Source organism: Cydia amplana, chromosome 6, assembly GCF_948474715.1.
Source record: "Cydia amplana chromosome 6, ilCydAmpl1.1, whole genome shotgun sequence".
Taxonomy (NCBI): Eukaryota; Metazoa; Arthropoda; class Insecta; order Lepidoptera; family Tortricidae; genus Cydia; species Cydia amplana.
In genome coordinates, this window is record NC_086074.1 from 4436672 (window position 1) to 4461762 (window position 25091).

A 25091-nucleotide genomic window follows, 5' to 3' on the forward strand; every position below is an offset into this window, starting at 1 on the left:
AAAACTTATAACCACTGTAACCTGTGCATGGTCGGAATGTAGATTTAACTCTGTTTTAGATATTCCCAATACGAGGAAAGAATTACCGCAAGAACTACATGAGTAGGTATATTAATGAATCATGACGAGGACAATAAGCACTGTATAATCCGTGTAGTTTTATGACCATTAGTCATTTTATAGCTTTTAACCTTTTGGACGCCAATGACCGATATATCCGCACCGTAGGTTCAACGCCAAAGACCGATTAATCGGTCACATATCACAGAGCAACATAGACCTACGTGCATATGCATAAAGTTCAATTTCAGTTATGCGTGACAGCTTTTGTGTTTGATACGGCGTCGAAAAGGTTAAAATATGAACTTCTTTGGGAACAAAATCACATTATTTTGGTTTGATTTTTAAGTAGGTAGTCACACTTAGCTTGGCCCGGGCTTGGTTACCACATATTTCAGTTTATAATATCAACGTCTTTTTTTATGCCACGTCGGTGGCAAACAAGAGCACGACCCGCCTGATGGTAAGCAGTCACCGTAGAATATGGACCCTGCAACTTAAGAGTTGTTACATGCGCGTTGCCGACTTTTTGAAAACCTGCAGTGTATCCCCCTGCGTCATGGTGCCGTAGATGCGATGCAGCGAGGAAATGCTGCCAGCACGTTTCCACGTGGAAAATTTTCGAACATAAAAGGTAAGGTTTTCTTCAAAAACAGTTCAGAAAGAAAAATCAAGAAGGTACTTTATTAATTTATTAAATTCATTTTTAATCAGCTGTATTGAAATATACATTTTGTACTTTATATTTATTTAGTTAGCAACTATTAAACAGTATTTTTGAACTTAATAAATTATAACTGCGTAAGCGCACCCGACGTCGCATTGTTGCTCGGCGCTGCGTTGAGGGTAGATTCGCAACTTGTCCTGTCTTGTCTTGTGTTGGTAGGGTCACAAGGTTCTTCTTTCACTACCGATAAGTCTACCTGGAAATTATATTGAAAAGGTAACAAAGCATTGAAATGGCTAAACTACAAATATAGACGTATATATCATACTGCATCGAAATGGGCTGGATATTGTATGTCTTATATATCAGTCTACGGCGGTTAAAAGGTTAATACAAAACGAGTTATATTTGCTTACAGTATCAGTGGTTTGAGTTTGACTCCCGTTGGCATCCGGTGGTGCATGGCGTCGACTGCTTTCTCGGCGCTGAAATAACAATAGGATTTAGTCATATTTTTGCTGAGCAGAACCCATAGTACGGGAAATCGTTGGATTTGACACATGCTCCATAGACCAGACAGCCACAATATAAATAAAAACATATCATTGCCGTCTTCCTACGATATCAATCATACCTACATATTACAAACACACAAGTAATTAACAAAACAACTTACTATGCTACGCCTTCTTATTTCTCGCTTAAGCTTTTCTTTGTTTTTCCTTCTGAAGAAATTAAGCTGAAACCAATATAATACTCAGTGGATTTCACCAAGGCTTAAGCAATTTATACTATACCTATTCATGAAATTTATACAATTTAGTTAACAAATATAAAATTATACTTGTTTTCGTGATTTTTGCAATCAAGCCATGCTTAACCTTTAACCTTTTTGACGCCGTGTCAAACACAAGTTGTCACTCGGACGCCACGTCACCGAAGTGTCAAAACTGAAATTGAACTGTATGCATGTGCACGTAGGTCTAAGTTGCTCTGTGGTCTGTGACGCATTAATCCGTTTTTGGCGTTGGACCTACGGTGCGGATATATCCGTCATTGGTGTCCAAAAGGTTAAAGGTTGGAATCTACCGTTGCATAGTTTCCGTTTGAATTGTTTGATTTGATTAAAATCTATGAAAATTTAATTTATAAACTCTATGCCCCTATTAAGAATCTTTAAAGATTTATAATAACTCTTTATTATAGGACTGAAATACCTTGTACAGTACCACGGTGATGATAACTAGGGCCAGTAACGCCGCAAGAAGCGAGATCATGACGATGAGCGGCTTGTTTTGCCAGAATGTCTTCTCTGTCTTGAATGTCAGCAATGATGTTAAACTGCAATATTCGTTCAATAGTACAGTGCTAGGCGGGATTCCACCAGTATGCGGCACAGCATTATTCAGTTCGAAAATGCTTAAGCTGCACAGTGCCGCACACTGGTCGGATCCCGCCTTTAGTTATTACTTACATATTTGTTTAAAAGTCAGTTAAATACATACAGAGTGACCCAAAAATCTTCTTCAAAAATATTTTACAAAAGGTCATTAAAAATTAGAGCTCTAATCATTTAACTTAAACAAAACCTATTATTTTCAAAATAATATCATTTAGCCTTGATACACAAACGCAAACGTTTGTTAAAATTATCCGCAGGCCACAGTAAAAAAACATCAACGTACATTTTCAAATTGAAATAGGAGCGCAAGTGAGTATCTAAATTGCACACATGGTTCTTACTTACTTTCTGTTCTTAATTTTATCTGGTAGCAGTTCTAACACAAGTTCTGATGGTATAGTAATGTTCCCTTTTTGGAGATGTTGTGCTGAAAACGAATAGTTAGATTAGCAACACTGGTCAATTTTAGGGTATTATTTACATTCTAACATAAATAAATACAACAGGACAATCTTACACAGACCGACCAAGTCCCACAGTAATCTCAATAAGGCTTTTTTTGTAGGTACTAGACGACAATAGGTATACATATATGTAAAATATTAGGTATTAGGTACACAGAAAGTATCCACATCTCAGATACAAAAGTAATATAAAACAAATAAATACCCTTAACGGGATTCGAACCCGGGACTTCCTACTTCGTAGGCAGTCTATTGACTAGACTAGGAGGCAGTTAAGAATTATACTTTACTGTCCGACTTACCGAGTTCCTTTTTCAAAATATTAGTTGAAATGGAAATTTTAGTCATGGAGTATGGGGCTAAACTGAGAACGCTTCCCCACAAAAAGTCCTCCGTGCCGTTATATTCAGCAAACTTCTCAGTTTGCTTTATAGCGATCTAGAAGAAAACCATTATGTGTATATAAGTAAGCTTATACCTACAGTACCTACATATACCTAACTATTGGAAATATGAATACTAGAGCAATATTGGTCTAGCAACTGCAAATGTGAATACCCACTTTAAAAATGGATTTAATTCATAAAGTGGGTAAGGCATTTTTGCAGCCGAGTGTAACTACTTGCCTTTTCCTATTTTATTTGTAAATTCTAAAAGAGTCGAGTCTCTATCTTGTTTGCAACCGAAGTGGTATGTAACAAAAAAAAGTCTGTTAATGGAAACACCGTCACTTATGAAGTTTTTCTCAAAATGTATGTAACTAAAATTAAAAAACTTAACGGTACCTAGCTAAACTATTAAAATAATTATGCATAATGACCTGACACTGAGTACCTACCTATTAATTAAAAGTATATTCTAATCTTTAACAAATATAGACTAAATAACTATAAAAATGTAAAGCCCTTACCCTAAAGTTCTGGATGTATGGCTTGTTCTTTGCAGTGACATTTACCAGTATATTTTTCCACATAAAAGACTGATCGTTAAAGATCTACAACAAAAAAACATACTTTATAACTTTACTGTACGTAATTATTTATTTACTTATTACATTCTACTTTCTTCAATGCATATTTCAATTTGTGCAAAAGTTCACAAACTTACTGTATAAGTTTGTTCGTGGAAGATTATTCCTTCACTTTCATCCTGAATTTCCGTATCTGCTATTTCACGGTTCATAGCAGTTCTGTGAACAAAAAAATACGTAAAAGGTCCAACCCATTACCAGTCCGCCTGCAGTCTCTGGCCCTGTCGGGCGGCCTGCTGTCCCAAACCAATAACGTCTACACACATAAGCGGTTATTGCCTGCCAGCAATGGTCTGCTGCGACCTCTGCGACTACACACTAGCAGTTGACAGTCGTCAGTGTTCGCCCCAAGACCACGGACTGTCCAGCTGATATAGTCTGTCGACGCTGACCGGAATCGTCAAGGGGCCACACACTCTAGGTTCATATCAGTCATCAGAGGGGCTACCGCGAAAACCGATTTTTTCAAATTGCGGGGATTTTTCTCTGTCACTCTAATTACGCCTTCATTGGAGTAAAAGAGAAAGATCCCCGCAATTTGCGAAATTCGTTTTCGCGGTAGCCCCTCAGGCCGGAACCTGAAATGGAACTGCTACATTAATCTGATAGTATGAAGTTAAACGTAATACGTTAGCGTACCCATTAATGATGACATGGTTGAACACTTTGGTGAAATCATACGGAACTGTCAGAGAAATCATTGGTCCCGGCTCCTCACAATCGTCTCGAACCTCCACGTCCACAGTGAAATTCTTTTCCTGGTTGCTCAGTTTGTCCATCACTAGCTGAATCTCGATTGTTTTCTGAAAAAATATTAATGTTTGACTTTTATTAACTTTGGGCCGCACAACAGCACTTTAATGGCAATGTCGAGAACATCGTCTACGAGCTGTTTTGTCATTTCTTTTCTAACTCTCGCGTTTGTACATAATTATTCTCCACTACTCGTATTTATCACAAAGTCTGCTGAGCAAAAGGAGCAAAGCTTTTTCTGACTACGCCTAAGAGAAGTAAATATTCAAAAACGTTTATTCAGAGATCTTGCTTACAACTAATTACATATATTCTTCTGCCAAACCACAGAGTGGTTTGTTGGCAGACGAGGCTCCTTTATGTATATGCAAGCTAGGTAGTTGATAGGTAACTTAAACTTAGGTATCTACTTAACCCTTTACCGCATGCGCAGCCCTATATAGCAACTATTAAAGTTCATTTTTAAACAAATACTTTTTATTTATGACATGAAGTAAGGGGTTAACTCTATATTCTTAGCGTACAGTAAAAGAAAATCAAAATAAAATAAAAATGTAACGTATTATTGACTTTGTATTTTGTTTAATAAAAAATTGCTTAGTTTCTTTTTAAATGTTTGTTTTGTCATCCTTGTGGTCTTTAAATCCGACGGTAACTCATAGATCTTAGGGACTAAATATTTTCTACTTCTCTGGCCATAATAATTCGTAAAACTAGGTACCAGCAATTTATTACTATCTCTGTTTCTTATTAACCTTTGATTGACAATAGGTATTTTAAACTCATCATTACACATTTGTTCTAGAGCTATACTAACTTGACTTTTTCATGAACTGTTAAAATATTACATTCTAAGAAGAGCAGTTCATAGGTAGTACTTTTACATTTTATTTTAGTTTTTTTGTCAACCATTAATTTCATGAATCTAATCTGCAGTGCCTTTATCTTATCTAGATACGTTTTAAATGTACGACCGTAACTTGACAGCCCATACGACAACAGCGAATCCACTAGAGCATAGTACACTGCATACATAGTAGCCCTATTTAACACGAGCTTCAGGTGGTGGAATTTTGCAAGTACTGCTCTTAATTTATTGCATAAGCCATTTACATGTGGCTGCCATGAGAACTTATATAATCTATAAGCAAGCCCAAGTACTTGTATTGTTCCACCACCTGGAGCTCGACACAGCCGCACACGCTCCCGGCCGGCCGCGCACTGTGGAGGCATCAAAACATGTATCTTATGGCTGTCTTCACCACGTTGACCAGTCGCAAACCTTATGGCAATAATCTTATGGTAGTATTTCCCGCTAAATATTCAAGTCAAGTGTAAACGAACATAGTTGTGCTCACGTTGATATTGCAAGTGGTGGTACAGTCGCCAACATATACGTATTACACTGGAGCATCCGAGGTGCTCAAAAATATCTGAAAACACGAGTCGTGTTCAGATATTTGTGCGTAGGTGCTCACGTTGGTTGGCCACTACGATGTATCTGGTGACTGTAATCGAGACGTAGTTGTCCAGGAAATTTTGAACTCTAAACAAATAGTCTTACGGTAGTATTTCCCATGAAGCTCTCCAGAGAGCACATGTAGCGAACATCGTTGCCCTGGCGTTGGCATTGCAGCTGATGATCCAAATCACCGCGCACGCGTATTACAGTACAACTTCTGCAGCCTTTAGTGCCTGTGTTGTGGACCGCTACTTTCACCGTCTCGAACTTGGACGATCCGATGAGGTAGTCGGTTTCTTCGTTGGTATAATTGCTGAAACAAATATTGGGATTATTATTCAACTACGAAAAGAGGCCAAGAGGTACGAAATGGCATAAAAATCAAATTCCTTGACCGTACATCTACTCAGTAAAAGCATTTGAACAAAATGAGTTGAATACCTTCCAGACCATCGCAGTTCTGCGTTGAGCTTGGGCGTGCAACCTGGTTTTGGACAAACGCACTCGAAACGGTTTGATCTCGTCAACTCGCTCAGTGCGCTCAATGTGACCCAAGTTTCATTAAATACTGGAAAAAAAAATCATTTATTCGAGTATCGGCCACGTTAATTTCCGTCTCTTTCAAATTCGCTTACAAAATATCACGCATGTCACCCGAGCGTGTCATGAAAACGAATTGATTCTCACTTACCAAAATCAGCTCAGTAGTTAATCAGCTACTGAATCCAAAATCATAACCGTTTCCCCTAAAATCCCTGGTAAAAGACGACAACCTTTAAGTCTACTATCGTCGGAAGAAGGAATAAAAAAATCTAAAATTCTTGATCAATAAAAAGGATTGCCTATTTACTAGTGTTAGGTAGTAATAATCTATTCCATTATATTCTAATAATATCAATAGATGTACATTTTTACCTTCGCGATCTTCGATATGTTCCATTGTTGATACTGTTGTGTTCACGATGCAGAAAGATGCATCAACCTATAAAAAAGTTATTGTACCGTGTTAGATTTGACAAACAACTTACTAACAAAATTAAATAAACATACGTAAGACATAAGAACAGTGCAACAAATGTCAAACTACTATTGTTTTGTCATTAAGTGGGCATCACACTGACAATGCGGTTTTCGGGTGCGACGCTGGTACGATAACCACTATGTTACCTATTTAATTTCGCTTAAAAAAATCAAATTAAAAATGCAAACTTCCTGATAATTTGAGAACCTTCTTTTTTAAAGTCGATGAAAAAATACAGATGAACTTACAATAGTGATATTCCTACAATATTCTCTGAGGCCACCGACTTCAAGACTGTGTTCTTTCGACGCTAAATCAATTTCGTAGGTGGCTCCGCCGCTGTGGTTAAATGCCCCATTACCACTTATCATATTCTTTACCAACAACTCTGTAACACAAAATAAATATATTTTTTACATAATTCTGTAATAACGGGTAGGTACTATTAGCTAGTGACGAAAGTCGGTGATTTAACTATTTTTATTTCATACTCGATGTACGATTTTATTGCCGACAGTACTCTTCTTTAAAATAACATATCGTTGCAGGTGACTGTACTAGCTTAATCGGAAAAAGAAAAAGTTAATAAGTTGTCTCTGGATACCTACTGGTAGTGATTATTTTCGGTTTAACTGGCAAATCGACAGTAACGCATGAGGAGAATATGAGAGAAGAAAACCCAGAAACTGGATCCAACTGAAACAGACGCAATAGTACATAGTGAAATAAGGGAGGTACTGTTAAATTACAGATACTTTTCTTCATTTTGTTTATTGTTTGACGTAAATGCATGAAAGGCATACAGCCACAAATTGTGTAACAAATATTTATTAGCTATTAAGTTTAGTTAAGTCATAGTAAAATGAATTAAAAGAAGAGACGATCGTCTTACCACTGAGTCAGAAATCTTCGAAGTTACATTCACCGTGATAGCTCGGATTCCCGAAAACAATGTTACTCTAGAATTACCCGGAGCACCCACGCCTAGTTCTGTAAAAATAAGTTTTATGTCAAAAACATCATTTTTGATACAAGCTTTTATTTCCAACTATACTTCCCTTTCAACAGGCAATTGAATACTCATCTAGACAATTCTTACAAACAAAACACAATTGGGTTGCGTTGTTTTATCACAGAGTTCACATGGCCATAGCCTGTGTCTATCATAAGATCAGCTCGATGGTACCATAATTTTGCATTGTCACCCAACATACATAACTATGTAAGTATAAACTCAAAAACTATTGAACGGATTTTCTGCAGTTCTATTTTAACCTCTCGGTAGAGTTAAGTGATTTGGTAAGTCAAGTGTATAATTGTTTAACCCGTGCGAAGCCTGGGCGGGTCACTAGTTCAGTATTTCTTCATAATTTAAATTATAATTTCTTATAGGTACATGTGTAGTTTCATAAGTTCAATCGAATAATGGGAATTGTATTAAATACTTACCATCACTTCCATTATCATTAAAATCGCTCACTGGTTGAAGACTAAATCCAAAGATTCTGTGAGTTTCTTTTTTAATTATTTGCGTTCTTTTCAGGTCAGAGACTAGGATCTTTGGTTCTTTCGCATTTTTTATTTCGTGCCCGCACAGGATGTACAATGCTCCAACACCGGAGTTCTCGAATGGAGCACTGACAAATAATTCTGCAAAAACAATAAACTAGAATAACTATAGAAGTCAGACTAGAACTCAAAAACCGGACAAGTGCGGACTCGCCCACAGGAGGGTTCCGTACTTTTTAGTATTTGTCGTTATAGCGGCAACATAAAACTATCACGGTTCATGCGATACAGCCTGGTGACAGACAGACAAACTGATAGACAGACAGATGGACAGTGGAGTCTTAGTAATAGGGTCCCGTTTTTACCCTTTGGGTACGGAACCCTAAAAAGGACCCTATGGGAATTGTGCCGCGAGCGACACAACTATAATTGTGCCGCGAGCGACACAACTTATAGCCCAAACGCAACTTTGTTTACAGCGGGAAATTCTGTACTTATTGGGTGTTTCATTAACTATTTTATGGTTTTCTTCTTTCATTTACCAGGATAAGAATCTCCATCCACATCATTGATGGACAACGAAGTCCCGAAGCGAGCGTTATCCTTAACCCCCCAAATTACCAGCTTCAGCTCCATTTCTCGCTTATCCTGAAATACAAAATATTTTTTTGACAGAAAACATTCTTCACTTTTTTCAATGTAGGTACCTCTGACACTAGGCTGAGCCTGTCCTGCCAAGTCCCTTACATTTTAAGATAGAAATTTCAAGCCAAGTTTTTGTAATGACTCTGGCTAGTTTAAATTTATTCAAGTTGAAAATCTGCTATCTAATGGTGTATCTTATGGTGTGTAAAAGCAAATTTACCACTTCTGGTCACATTTTTGGAAACACAAAAACCAGGACAACGCAACGAAAAAAAAATTAACCCAACTGCGTATCGTACCGATTTTGCTAGACTTATTTAGACCAGGATATGAACCGTGATTACTACCTTTAGTATTGTTTTCGAGCTCCTAATATCCCGGTCCATATAAGTCTAGTGAAATTAACCGTGAATCATTCAAATATGTTATTGCGTACCGATTTTGATTTAGTATAAACATGAACCGCGCCTCTATCCGCGCTGCGCGCATCCGAGACTTGCGCGGGCGCACCCACGAACAGCTCCGCTGCGCCGTCACCGGTGACGTCGGCGCTGGCCATCGCTGCGCCGAACATGCTGCCCACATGTTTATCCTCCAGCCTGTATGGCTTGCTACGGCGACGGCCGATGGAATCCGAGCTATAATGATAACATTTGTTTTTCGAACAATAGTCTTGGGTTGGCAACTGTCAAAGGTTTGCATAGATGACGGTATCATAGCTTGTCCCTTGTTCTATGAGATTAGGCATAAAATTATATTTAAAAAAAACACAATTCTAGGGATTGACAGGGCGGTTTGTTCCTGGTTCGTCGTATTCCTGTTTCGTCGGATTCCTAATTCGTCGTATTCTTGTTTCGTCGAAATTATATACATATAATTAAATATGTCGTGCAGTAAACCTGTATTTACTAAAATATGAAGATTTAATGCAATCATCAGTGATCGTACTTTTTCTAGCATTTTTAGTGCAATGCTAGGGTTGTCAGTAATGCCCAATATTGTTTTTACCAGGAATCAAATAAAATAGCGTATTAAACAAAGCACATCATCTTGAAATGTTACAGAAAATATTCTCAGAACATGTACCTAAAGCCCAACCCAATATGCTTAATGAAATGAAGGGTTTATTTACAATACGAGAAAATGGCTATTACAGTTGCAATAAATCCTTATCTCATATTTATGATTAGGAATTGATACACTAACTAAGTATATAATTATTATCATAGACAGTATAATGTAAGGGTATTGGCAGTCAATAAATATAGAAGTCAAATGCCAAATGCGTCCAGAAATATATTATCATGCCGCGATCAGAAAGGGATTAGAAATAACAGATTTCCATACACTTACGTCAAAATCAATATGGATTGACAGCTATCTCAATCCCTTTCTAATCGCGATTCAGTAATATATATTGATTTGATTTGATTAGCGTTTGTGTATACTATTTTACGGTGACATATATAAGTTTGCTGTTAAGATTTGTTTGAATTTTTCGTTTGTAAATATGTTTTCAATTGATATTAAAAACAAAGGTGAAGTCACGGTAATAGCATAGTTTCATTTCATATTGACATTTCGACGAATCAGGAATCCGACGAAACAGGAATACGACGAACCAGGAACAAACCGACAGGGCAGCTACGCTGGCGCCATCTGCTTAATACTTCCACTGGCCAACCCCATTTTCTCACATAAAAATAGTCGTTAATTAACATTAGGTACCTTTGTAATGGTTTCCACGTGCCGTCACTATGGTAGAAAGCAATCTGAAATGTTAGGTACTTATTTTTAATAAGGGCTAAGGTGCATATTGAAATAACTTCGAAAACGGAGTTATTGTGAAAACCACTAATCATACCAGTAAGTACCTAGCAAAGTATGAAATTCTTCTAGTCTAGTATAGATATTTGTTATTTTCAAAAGTATCCCGTTTTCTAAGTTACCCCAATACACCTTATATTATATGTTTGAAATTGTTTGGCATTTTAAATGTACCTACCGAGTTAATTTAATACCAAACCGAAACTAACCAAGCTATTAATAGGATTAATAAATAGGTACAAAAACAGTCTGTGTTTTTCCGATAGCAAAATAAAGCAAAGCAGAGGCAGGAAATGGAATTTTCACTATACGATCCTAAATTTATCTGCAAGATTTAATGTAATCATCAATTGTACATATTTAATAAGTTTTTTTTATCTGCTCCTGTTAAGTAGTAACGGTAGAACATCACGTGAAAATAAACATACCTACGTACCTACTAGATCTATACGTACATACAAAATCTGATTTGATCTGTGAACGATTAAATGAATAAATTCTTACCGCTCCTTTTCCAGACATATATCTCAAACTAAAAGCGTAGAATGTCTTGTTTTTATCCTTGTCGAAATAATTTCCAAATGTCATCGCTTTCCCTAAAAACATAATTATGATAATTATAAAGGATAAGATCCTCAGTAGCAGTAACCTAATTCAAAAGGAATAAGATAAAGAAAAACTACAATGATTTCTAGAATTCAGTAACGTAAGAAACTGACCACTTCTTTTAATCAGGCACTTTTACATAAAATATGATTACGAAGCCATAATACATCAAATAATTTTAATGCATAAAAAGTAAAATTCGTTTTGTAACATAGATAAAACGGTAATATTATAGTAGGAGCTACAGCTCAGATCTTTTTGGTTGAAGTATTTGGAAATGTAATTAGCTATAGTATCTTTAAGTAAACTGTAGGTTTAAATATTATCATAATATTTCTATATTATGTAAATGTATACAACCAAACAATAAATAAATAAAGTAGGTAAACTAATGAAGTATACACCCACAACCATCAGTTTAGGTTTAGGTAATCTATCTAATTTTGGGTACAGGATAACATAAGGGAGAAATTTCATCTATTCAACAGTATGTACTTATTATGTAATTTCCTGAACTCTGAATCTTTGGTAACTTACTTCAAATTTTCAATTATTGAATAACATATTACCAAATGACATGTAAACACACGAATAAAAATTTGATAATTGCCTCACCAAAGCTCGTAAAATCATTCTTGTCAAGTGCTAATGATGGGTTCGACGATAAAGCTTTGTATTTGTGACTTGGATCCAAAGTGCTGTAAGATAGATCAGGAGTGTTGAATGACTTTGATATCATTATCTTGTTCTTGTCTTGGTCTATTACGGCACTCCAGCCAGAACTGCCGTATGCGTAAACTGAAAACAAGTATACCTCAAATAAATAATTAACGAAATCAATATTTACGTCGAAAATTCCCGATTCCACGGAGTGAAACATGACGAGCAATTTTCTACAATACGTTCAGTGACCCATTTTAATATATCACTACACACTACACATTATAAAGGGGCCCACTGATTAACAGTCCGTCGAACGATATCGGCCTGTCAGTTGTTCGGAGCTGTCATCTTTTTGTTCTAAAAGGACTCACTGATTACCAGCAGTCCGCCGGACGATATTGGCCTGTCAGTTGTTCGGAGCTGTCAACTTTTTGTTCTAACTGACAGGCTGATATCGTCCGGCGGACTGTTAATCAGTGGGCCCCTTAACTGACAGGCCGATATCGTCCGGCGGACTGTTAATCAGTGGGCACCTTAAAACAAAGTCCTCCGCCGCGTCTGTCTGTTTATGTGTATGTATTTTCGCGATAAAATTGAAAACTACTAAACGTATGATTCTTGAGGAAAGTTTAAGCGTATAATTTGTTAAGGTTTTGTGTGCCTTGCGAAGTTGGGGCGGGGCGCTAGTTTCATATAATTATAAGTGTATACCATCCATAGTTTTTTTCTTCTGTAACGTGTACTCCAAACCGTAGTTTTGGCACGCGTGCGCTTTGTGGCTTCTATCATACGTGAAGCAGGCTCCGTACGCGCCGAACACGAAAGATGTGTTCTTCCCATCGCCGTCAAAATATGCGCCGTAAGCGGTCCGCAACGGTGCACACGTCTGGGGAAGAAAATTTTACACATACATACATAATCAGACCAAGATGAGATGATGAAGAAAAAATGTAGCGGGATGATAGATGCTATGAAATTCATGTGCAGATTCTTTCCATCCATACATAATAACATGGTCTGAAAGACATGGTAAACTTGTATGTAAAAATAGATGATTTGACTAATTAGGTAATTCCGTTTACAATATAGTGTACTTATCCTGTCACATACTTATGTAGTTTCTCCAATAAAGAAAATAAACGAAAATAAATGATGTCGCAAACTAAGTACATAGTTACGTAAGTATTAGAATGTCTTGTACATACCACAAAAAGATTTTCCGTTGCAGCTATCGAAGCACCCAGGTAAAAGTGTTGGTCTGGGCTGAGAGCTGAAAACATGTACATCTTCAGATAGATTAAGCAATAAAACCTATCCAGATTTAATATGTATGTCAAAAAGGTGGTGCCATAATACAAATAAATTATAAGTAAGTAATAATACGAATAATCCCGAGAGGCTTTTTGGAGAACGTTTTGTAGCTAACAGTTTTGACCAACTATAAAAACTTTCGGTAGGTAGATAGAAATGCCAGTAAGATCCAAAAGATGGCACCCTTCAAACGCAGCGCAATATTCTAAAAGTACCTCTATCTGCGTTACCATCGCCACCATGAGTGCCCCCTAGATGCAGCATTGCTCTGTTTTCATATTAGGTACTTTATTATTTCTTATTGATCCTGCATAAGGCCAAAGTTAGTTAAGTACTTAAATGGAAAGATTATGATACTTACTGCGGTTATACGTGATATTTAAAGCAGCAAAGTCGATATCGAGCGGATCACAAGTTGTCTCTCCATGCAAGATATCTTGTACGGATCGCTGGAATACCCGTCCAGTATCGTCGTAAAGTGGGGCACCGATCACTGTAAGTTTTGTTTTACCAGTTTTAGGGAAAAAAGAAACAATAGTTATCTACATAAAATTTGAAACCAATCTCATGCTTAGCTATAAACTTTTTTTTTTTTGCTTTTTTGCTATAAACTTTAGGGTTTTGGAGGTTCTAAACATTATTATAACTATAGCCATAGCAAGTGTACGATTGTACGACAGCGTGTATACATCAGCCTTTACCAAAAAGTAAATAGAGTTTGTGCGGAAAGAGAAGAGTTGTGAAATGTATGGGATAAATTGAACATCAAATGTGTACTAAGTAACTAACAGTTCATAAAACTTATTGCAAAGAAATAACGCCCACCATGGGTAGCACATCGTAACTGGTGAATTTCCAATATAACTTGGAACTCCGGTAGCCGTTTAGGAGGTGTAACGCTCTTACGGTAGATGTCGCTAGGGTCCCCTAGACCCGTATGGTGGAAAGATTCGCTGACTATGGATGAGGTCTTGGTGGCTCAGTTGCAGAGCGCTGGAGTATCCAGAGGCCGTGAGTTCAAGTCTCAACCAAGGCAGTAATTTTTCCACTTTTAAATGTATTTTAAGCTTAGTATATTCGTGGTATGTTCTTACCAATAGTTGCATTGTCCCCACCCTGGTAGCCCAAACTGTAGCCGAAGCTAACGTCATCACTCTCTCCAACAGGGGCTATGACGATCGACGACTTCTCGTGGAAGAACACCGCTGTTGACGTCCGCAGCAGGAGAAACAAACTAACGATCAGTAGCATGACTCTGAAAGAAAAACCAAATTTATCAAATTATATGATATTCTTCAGGCGTTCTACATGGCATAATTTCTCTTTGAATTGTCTTTACGTGTTAGATATATCCTCATGTCGGTGACATAAATAATAATCTCAATCTTATATTATGTCCCTCTTCTGGACGCCGGCCTCCTTTCATGCTACGTTTATTTGTATAAATAATCATTTATTTACAAACAAGATTACTAAAAGAAATTAAAAACTAGCTGAAATCTAAAATAGGCCCTTGAGGCATTGTACCAAGGATGCTGGCGACATTTCCTCGCAGTATCGCAATGCTGATACGTTGTGCGAGGTAGCCGCCAGCTCTTCGGTCACCATTTGTATAATAATTATGTATGCTAGCTTTAAGGTAACTTAAATTTCTAAATGGTTGTAAATCTTAATTGAAACAATGATCTTTAAATAAACATATAAGTACCTATTTTATTTACCTATACCTACGTGTATAGCAGGCAGCAGCTCAATATTATTATTATTTATGTTTTTATTTTGTTTTTCTCTCCTAAGTGGAGGTGATTTTACTTCCATAACCGCGGGCTTTTGGCCAAACGAGAATGGAATTTTTTGGATCCTACTGATCTAAAGATAGGAATTTACGTACTAATCTACAAGTGTTCATGATAACTGCTTTTTGTAGGAGTATGTATGTGAGTGGGTGTGCTTCAAGAGTTTTTAGGCTAGTGTGCAGAGTGCGGGGAATTACACCTGTCGACGAAATTACAATCGAAACAGTTTTAACTGTGCTTACTTTCCATTGGTTTTTGATTTCTATGGTCAAATCGGTATATTTGCTAATTTTCTCGGTATGAGTGGATACAAGGTTGTGAGTATTGGGTACGGCTATGTCAATAAGATATACGGTTTTTGCAGCTTTGTCGTGTAATGTAATATCCGGTCTATTGTAATGAACTGTTTTGTCGGTTATAATAGTTCTGTCCCAGTACAGTTTGTATTCAGTCGATTCTAATACTATTTGCGGGGTATATTTGTAATAAGGTGTCCTGGTCTTTATGAGTTGGTACTTAACTGCGAGATATTGATGGATGATAGCTGCTACTTGGTCGTGTCGGTGTTTGTAGTCGGTTTGTGTGATGGAACGGCATGGTCGGCATGCTCCGGTTATGTGCTGGATGGTTTATTATTATTATAATTATGGTTAAAAACCTGTTGTACAAGTATTGCCCAACATCCAAAGTAAATAAATTTTAATTACTTACCAAAGTTATTTTTCTATTATAGTTTGACCACTGAAGTTATTAAAAATATAGTTTAAATAATTAAAAACACATCTTCCTTACAGGCCCTGCGTATGCTCTATAATTAGCAACGCCGGCAACTGTAGGTATATGAGGAAAAACACATATTTACATTACTCGTATGTTGTTAATGTTATTTGTCTAAGTTTTTCTTTACTGGTATATTTATTTAATAAAAACACTTAAAATAAAACCTTATAAATAAAAAAATTGGCCTAGATCGTGGTCTCTCGGTAGGGTACCCAGAAGGCTGGCCGCATTGCCCCGCTGGATGGCAATGCTGATCCGCTGGGCAAAATATTGGCCAGCCCTCTAGTCACCAGAAGCCTCTATAAGGCGCTTTGACAGCTCCTTATAGAGGCTACGCGCGCTAGGTCCCCACGGCCCCAGGGTTCCCACGCCAAACGCCGCAAATATATAGCTACTACCTAGTGTCGCATATTTGCGACGTTTAGAGCTTTCGGCTGAGGATGCGGCCGCACCAGCGCCAACTTTGGTGCTTGGAATATGGGACGGCGCCAGGGTATCTACGCAGGTAGCGTCCCAGACAAGTGGCCGACCCATACTCCAAGGCACTAGCGTCATTCCATTAGGCCTCTTGCCATCGGCCCTGGCCAGCCCGTTGCGCTCGAGAACCGACGGTACCTTGGCACTGACACGGGCCCTTCGGATGACGTCGTTGAGGCTGGCGTGGCGAGGGATCCTTCCAGCGCTACGGCTGCATGAGAAGCCGTGGTGGCCCAGATTATCCACCATAACTCCGCATTGGCGCCGGTGGGGCATGTTTGTTGATGCCCCTATTCTAAGACATGTGGCCAATCGGAATGTTGTATTGTCTAACAATGTGCCCACCGTTGTGGATGGAAGTGCCTGCAACCACAGACCCGACTCCCATTCCGCAGTGGCAAGAAGACGAGCTCGATCTGACGGACTAAGTGCCGTATCTAGGAGACGGTTTCTAGTTTGTCTAAGTTAATATATATTATATATTATGGCTCGAAGTTAAAAGTAATAACCAGCCAATAGCTTGTCAAGTCGAATTACATAAACTAGAACATTCCGTTCATTCATACAAATGCAAAAATGTAACAACCACGCCACGATTATTTCAATTTTTTGCTGAACTCACTTTTTTTTATTGTTTGTTTTTCAGCTTGGCCATAACAAAAGGGTCCCAGTTGGGATCATTCTTAGCGACAAAAGTATGTCCAAATATAAGCATGATGACTAAAGTTCTGCCTATATTTTTTTACGATTTACATATATTATTTTATTTTTCAACCAACGGATAACTGTTATTGGCCTAATATTGTGTAATAATACTTTGTAAGTTGTATATTTACGGATGTTGTTGTCCTGAATACCAATATTTAAATAAGTTTTTGGCAAAAATTTCATTTTTGTTACACGCTTTTATCGCTGACTGTACTTTTCTTACGACAGACAACTAATACTCATCGAGACAATTCTAAAAACCCCTAACACAATTAGGTTGCGTTGTTTCATCACAGAGTTGCTATGGCCACCTCCTGTCTCCATCATCAGATCAGCTCGATGGTACCATAATATTGCATTGTCACCCGACTTACATGTGTATGCAAAATTTTAGCTCAATCGGAACCCGGGAAGTGGATCAAATTTAACTTGCAAGATTCCATTACAATTTAGTTACATACAGGTCACAAAGCGTGTTAAAAAATACGATTTCTCTCAGTTTCTTCAGAAGTCCATTACACCTCCTGGCATGATGATAATGGGACCAACTATTTAATATATTTGTTTATTAAGAGGGCACATTTTTATTGATCCCCCACTTAAAGGCAATCACAGCATGCATTAAGTATTATAATGTTTAATTTAAACTAACTAAGTATAAATTACAATAAATTAGAATATGTACCTTTAAAATACTAATTAACAACTTAATATATTGAGAAATTGTTCCTGAAATTGTTGTGTGTTATTGAGAATCTCTTCGTTAGTTAAAAGGAATCACAATAATAAGATTGTGAATCCTGAAGCCTCCTCTGACTCCTTATGAATGCTTTTTTATAAAAGTGACTCGTTTTTAGGGTTCCGTACCCAAAGGGTAAAAACGGGACCCTATTACTAAGACTCCGCTGTCCGTCCGTCCGTCCGTCCGTCCGTCCGTCTGTCACCAGGCTGTATCTCACGAACCGTGATAGCTGACAGTTGAAATTTTCATAGATGATGTATTTCTGTTGCCGCTATAACAACAAATACTAAAAACAGAATAAAATAAAGATTTAAGTGGGGCTCCCATACAACAAACGTGATTTTTGACCGAAGTTAAGCAACGTCCGGCGGGGTCAGTACTTGGATGGGTAACCGTTTTTTTGCTTGTTTTTTTTGCTTGTTTTGCTCTATTTTTTGTTGATGGTGCGGAACCCTCCGTGCGCGAGTCCGACTCGCACTTGGCCGGTTTTTATTGAGTGTAATACATTAACAATGTATTCAATTGACGTTTATTAATAAGCACTATTCAGTATTGCCTAAACTGCCTAAACCAATACACGATGTGTAAAAAGGGAAACTTGACAGGAAATATATAATTATAGATGATGAATCCCAGCTTAACTTCCTTAATTGTTTTATAATCAGCCTGTCAGTTGGTTCCACATAGTCAAAGGCGAGCCATGTGGTGTAAGTTATCCTATTATTATTACTCAATTAGTAGCTAAAATGTATTTACTTTACAGACGAGTGATTGATTGATCTGCTTCTCCAGTTTATTAAATATTTTTACCTCATAAGTAATTTATCCTAAGCCGGTAGACTATTCAAAGCGCAATAACTTGAGTTGTTTGTTTTCTTATTATTATAGTTTAATAAGTAATAATGTTAGTAAACTGGTAATTGCTTACCTTTTTCCAATAATTAAAAAATACTAATAGAGCGTTGATTTCAAATGATTCATATTTAATGTCAATAATTTGGATTGATTTCTTATATTTTTTTGATATTTAACGTCATACTGAGAAGTGACGTCATGTCTGAGCAATAACAGCCGTGAATGTATGATAAAATATTTACAAAGTTATCATACAATACATTCGCTTGAAATGTAATGGAATATAATCGTACATTACATTTATTATTTTATTTTTGCACGAAAAAGTATATCGTATATGTCTCGTGTCTTGAAATAGTTTAAATACATCTTTTTTTTTACTTCATTATGTTATGATACACACAATCATAAGTAATCGTGTCCTTATATGCTATTAACTGTCTGTGTGCCAAATTTCACAAAGTGTCAATCGTGAAGGATGAACAATTAATTATCCAATCATACAAACTTTCACATTTATAATATTAGATCTCCTACGTTAATGAACGTGACCATTATGCACCAGCAATAAAAACTGTCATTACGTTACAGTGCTACAATGTTGCTTGCTAGTGCAAGCTGTGGCCATAAGAGCTGCTTACTTCCACGAGCCATCCATGACGACTATCCGGCCTCCTAAACCGTTGGGTGACGATGCCTTCTTTGGATACAGCGTCGCGTTTACTAAAAATGAGTAAGTTATAAACCACTAACTAAACCTTTTCGAAACAATTTTTAAATTTTGTTCGGTTATCAATATTAGTACGAGGAGTTAAACAATAACTTAATAATAATCCATATATGTAATCCAAGACTGCCCCATAACGCGTTAATAATGGCGGCCCGCCAGATGACCTGATGACCCTGAGCGACGAAGCCTTAAAGAGGCTGAATGGTCTTAGTGTAGACTTATAATTATGTTTGTTTCTATTTTTACAATATGTTTGCCATACTATTAAATAAATAACAACAACTTTGCCCCCTTGTAAAACAGATAATTGTTACGTACATAGCTGCCAGGATAAAAACAATTATTCATTATTAAATTATTTCCTTCTACTGTAGCGCTAACATATTTAAATTTATCCATGACCATTATCATTGGAATGACAAAGTATTACCATGACTTTCCTCGTTTGCAATGTTGGAAAATCCCAAACTATCAGGAATAATTCTAAAGCAAGCTAGTAAATGGTATCAACATTTTTTTTAAATAGTAAAATCCACTTAACAAAATCATGTTTAAACGATTTCCCATGTTATACACCATAAGGCGCGAAACACAAACTTTCTACTTATACTTTGATCTCACAAGAAAATCTTGTAATATGCTGTGCGGGTGTTGCGACCTTGCCCTCAAAGGGAAATCGAGCGGAGAGGGTGATGCTGTCCTCTGCTCCAAATGCCCCAAAAGATATCACTCACAATGCTTAAAGCTATCTCGTGATGAACAAAAGTCTGTTAGAACCAACAAATACGTGTGCCCGAGTTGCAAGGCGAGTAAACCTGTGCCACGAAACGATGACACGCCTGTCCGCCCCAGCTCGATGCCAACGCGAGTCGAGACCCCAGAGGGCCCCAAGGAGTGCGACGACGCTGCTGAAACAGACTTCATTAACGCTGCCCAAGAACTGGCATCGATGGCAGTCCCCGCCGGGGTTCTGTCGTCGTTCACTAAAGCCCTTCAACAGCTGCAGGCTGTTTTCGAGTCGATGAAGAAGGACTTAAGCGAGTTTAACACGTCGATCAACAACACGGCTGCGGACATCTCCGACTTTCGGAGAGATATTTCGGATATGAAAAGTCAGCTGAGAGAGCTTGATACGTACAAAACCGAGGTTAAGAATCTGCGAGCGGAGGTCTTGGAGCTCCGCCACGAACTTGACACCAAAGAACAATACCGTCAGCTCAAAAATATCGAAATCACCGGAGTAACTGAAAGCCCCGGCGAAAACCTGCAACAGATTGTGAACACTATTTGCATCAAATTGGGCGTCGAACTAGACCCCCGCGACGTGGACGACGTGCGACGTGTTGGCCAGCGCAACGGCGGCTCGGGCGGCGAGGAGCGGCCGCGGCCAGTCGTACTGACGCTGACCAGGCGCGCCCCGCGTGACCAGATCCTGCGCGCCGCGAGGGTGCGCCGCGGGCTCACTTCCGACTTGCTGGAGCTGCCAGGAAACCGCCGCCGTATATACATAAACGAACATCTGACGAAGGCGAACCGTATCCTCTTTAGTAAGGCTCGAGCTGCTGGTGCCCAACTCAAATTTAAATTCGTCTGGACCTCAAATGGCGCCATCTACATGCGACGAACGGAAACAAGCGCAGTTACCAGGATCTCATCTGAGGCAGTCCTGGATAAGCTTCTCAAAGTACCTCCCCCAGATAGCCAGCCAGGCTTGTTTCAAAATGACACAAATTAAAATAGACTTTAGCCTTAGTTTTATTAGCACGGACTGCACATCTATTCTAGATTACTATAAAATAATAAGCTTCATGTTTTTATATGCTCCGATATACCGACTCCTGATTTTACCGATAGCACTTTCTAGTTTAATAAGCGTTATACTGTGTACATGTGTCTTTGCTAACTGTAAAATAATAAGCTTCTTGTCTCTGTATGCATACCGTATACTACTGTCTTATATAACATTTTATTCCTCTGATATTTACCTCTCAAAAGGCTTCCATATGTTGATTATGATTGTACATTCTAACTGTCTCTCTTGTACTAATAATTTGCGCACACTATATCTGCCAACAATTAGTGAAAGCAAAAACCCAGTATTACTATTCTACTATTACCTTAAAGGTCAACCAAGTTTAGATATAAATTCCTTAATTTTAAGCCCTAATAATACATTGAAGGATAATAGCCAATTTCAAATCCTAAAATTATTATCATATAAAAGCTTAATTGTATACAAAACTCCAAAGATACTGCAATACTCTCCGTCTATATCGTTTACTGCCGAGTATTTAGTCTCAAGAAAATGCCCTATACTTATACCTAACGTATGCCTGGTAATAGTCACTTGCCCCCATACCTCGTGCATTGTATCCACAACGAATTCTGTTTTCTCCATTTCTGATAACAACAAATTATCTCGTCGCCCCTTTAAATGGATTGTGTAGATGTAGCCGACGAATTGGATTCCGTTTGCAACGTACCATGCCATGAAATTCCCTCCCCAGAAGCCCTTGGCACCGTTTTTCGGCGAAATTGTAATCTTAAAATTTTGACCTTCAATATTCGTAGCATAAATAAAAACTTTGATATGTTTTTGGTAAACCTGCATCGCACAGGAGTAGAGTTTGATGTTCTGATCTTAACGGAATGTAGACTTCAAGACTCAAGTACTATAGACCAGATAGCGGGCTACTCCTCCTATTACTCCACACAAAATATAAATCAAAACGGGGGCGTTGTAATTTTTACTCGAGATCACTGGCACGTAACCATCACGGAACCCTCTTTTGCTGAAGCATGCTGTCTAAGGGTAGATATTTCTAGCCAAGTCACAATCCTAGGCTTTTACAGGTCGCCGTCGTTCAAATGCACCAATAGTTTCTTTCGTGACTTAGATAATATACTTCATTCTCTTAGCCATGTTCATCAGATAGTCCTAGCTGGTGACATAAACATCGACATCCTCTCGTCAAATGCCCAACGCGCTAACGCTACGGAATATCTTTGCCTCCTTGCTGAGCACGGGCTTTTGCCCGCAATTACCTTACCTACCCGCCTGGGCGCATGCTTGGATCATATATTTGTTAAAACGAATGCACAAGTCACTGGCATTGTCTGTGATCTTAACGTGACTGACCATAAAGCCGCTGCCGTTGGAATTTTTTCACATGTTGTTAGCCCACCAAAACTCAACAGAATAAAAACTGTTATTGATTACGAAGCTATCACTTCTGACCTCTCGGAAACTGATTGGACCAAGGTTTTGGGAGAAACCGATGTCAACGCGGCAACGAATAATTTTATGATCATAATTCAACACGCAGTAGCTAAACACTCAATACAAGTCAGAGTTCCTAGATCGAAGTTCACCTTAAAGCCCTGGATAACTCCCGGATTATTCCGTTGTATTCGGCACCGCGATATTCTACATCTTAAGTCAAAACAGTTCCCGAATGACGTAATCTTAAAAACTACTTATAATAGGTACAAGAACTATTGTAATGATCTTCTCAAAAAACTTAAAAAGCAACATGAACAGCACGAACTCTCCGTCAATTCAAATAAAACAAAAAACCTTTGGAATGTCATCAAAAATATATGTAACCTGAACAAAGCTGGCACGCATTCACTTGAACTCATCTCTACAAATAACCCGCAGGACTCCTTAAACAGTTGCAATAAATTCTTTTCTTCTGTAGGCGTAAATTTGGCTGAACGAATTATTGCACAATCAGGTGAAAACGAGGAAAGTCTTGCCAACCAATTTAGGTCAAACGTCACTACTAACGCCTCTTTTTTCATGCAGCCTACTGACGCTAGGGAAATTGATACCATTATTTCGCAGCTAAAAGATAATAGCGCTCCTGGCCTGGATGGTATAAACAACAAATTATTGAAAAGCATTAAATCCGCGATCAGTGAGCCTATCACCCATCTCTTTAATTTAAGCCTTAGCTCAGGATGCTTCCCTGAACAATGGAAGATAGCTGCAGTCACTCCCATACATAAAGCTGGACCAAAGGATGTTCCTGGCAACTATCGGCCAATATCCCTGCTAAGCACTCTGTCTAAAATCCTAGAAAAGATCGTAAACCTGAGACTCGTTAAATATCTAGAGACCTTTGGTATTTTATCGGACAGGCAATTCGGCTTTAGACGGAATAGATCCACAGAGGACGCCACTTCCCTTCTAGTTAACTTAGTATCATCTTATCTTGACAACAACTTAAAATGTATTGGCGTTTTCTTAGACTTGGCTAAAGCCTTCGATACAGTATCGATCCCAATACTTATTCGCAAGCTTCAAAACATTGGCATACGCGGCGTCCCTCTGACATGGTTTACAAGTTACCTCTCTGGGAGGAGGCAGATTGTCAAAGTAGATTCGCATAGAAGTTCTGAGGAGCCTATCAAGTTCGGTGTCCCGCAGGGCAGCATCCTGGGTCCAACTCTCTTTATAGTATATATAAATGACATTTTAAAACTTCAAATTCCGAACTCTGAAATAATATGTTACGCCGATGACACTGTAATACTTTTTAATGATAAGAGTTGGGAAGATGTTGTCGCCGCTACGGAAAAAGGCCTGAAAATTGCTGTTGACTGGTTTCGTGCAAACCTCTTAACTATAAATAGTGAAAAAACGAATTTTCTCTGCTTTCACAAAACCGCCGCATCTAAACCTACCTTTGATCCCATCTTAAAAATTCACCTTTGCAATGATCCGACTACTAACAGCTGTACTTGCAACCATATCCAGCGTGCGGATGTTATAAAGTACTTGGGTTTGCTCGTGGATGAAAGGCTCGATTTCAAGCATCACATTCATAAACTTGCCGCGAGAGTTAGGAAATCCATCCCAATTTTCAAAAAGTTACGCAACTCTGCAGATAGCTCCCTTATCAAAATGGTCTATATCGCGCTGTGCCAGTCAGTGTTTGGTTATTGTATTATCGTGTGGGGCAGTGCACATAAGACCACGATGTTGGAAGTGGAAAGGGCCCAACGCTCTGTTTTAAAAGTTATGTTGAAGAGACCCTTTCGATTTCCAACTTCTGAACTCTACGCCGAAGCTAAGGTCCTGACCGTTCGGCAGTTATTTTTGCACAGAATCCTTTTGCTTACACACAAATCGTCTACACTCATGACTTGTTACGTCTCACTTCTCAAAAAGCGAATCTTTAACCTACCTGTTCCGAAAGTCTTCTCCGCCTTCGGTAAACGATTTGGGGACCACCTTAAGGTTTCAACCTACAATGCCATGCTAAAGCATTGTCATCTCAAAGGCAAATCAGTTATTGAGGCCAAAAAGCTTACCTACACTCTTCTTCAATCACTCAACTACTTGGAGACAGAAGCTATACTAAGTAATATTTTATAATAATGTACGCAAAAACTTAAGTGTAATTTTTAGTAATTTTATAACTTGCATGCTAAGTATATCTACCTATTAAGTAACTAAATCCAGATACTGTACAAATCTAACTGGTTCCCCGCGATACAGGTCTCACCTAGTGCGGGGGCCCCTGGTAAATATGTAAACCATAGTTTATTGGTAAATAAATGATTTTATTTTATTTA

General features: G+C 38.1%; 1 protein-coding gene across 1 annotated transcript; it reads right to left on the reverse strand.

The window, feature by feature from the left end:
• Window positions 1–830: 830 nt before the first annotated feature.
• On the reverse strand, window positions 831–16749 carry LOC134649125 (uncharacterized). Its single transcript, XM_063503841.1, has 26 exons — window positions 16547–16749; window positions 14515–14675; window positions 13782–13913; window positions 13315–13379; window positions 12821–12995; window positions 12062–12244; window positions 11345–11436; window positions 10742–10785; window positions 9450–9651; window positions 8911–9016; window positions 8309–8509; window positions 7752–7849; window positions 7468–7555; window positions 7108–7247; window positions 6754–6820; window positions 6280–6406; window positions 5941–6151; window positions 4263–4426; window positions 3701–3782; window positions 3504–3587; window positions 2896–3031; window positions 2475–2556; window positions 1945–2068; window positions 1404–1466; window positions 1144–1212; window positions 831–983 (listed from the first exon to the last, which is right to left on the reverse strand). Exons 1-26 carry the CDS (start codon window positions 16747–16749, stop codon window positions 852–854), a joined length of 3231 nt encoding a protein of 1076 aa, XP_063359911.1. The 3' UTR covers window positions 831–851.
• Between the last annotated feature and the right edge of the window lie 8342 nt (window positions 16750–25091).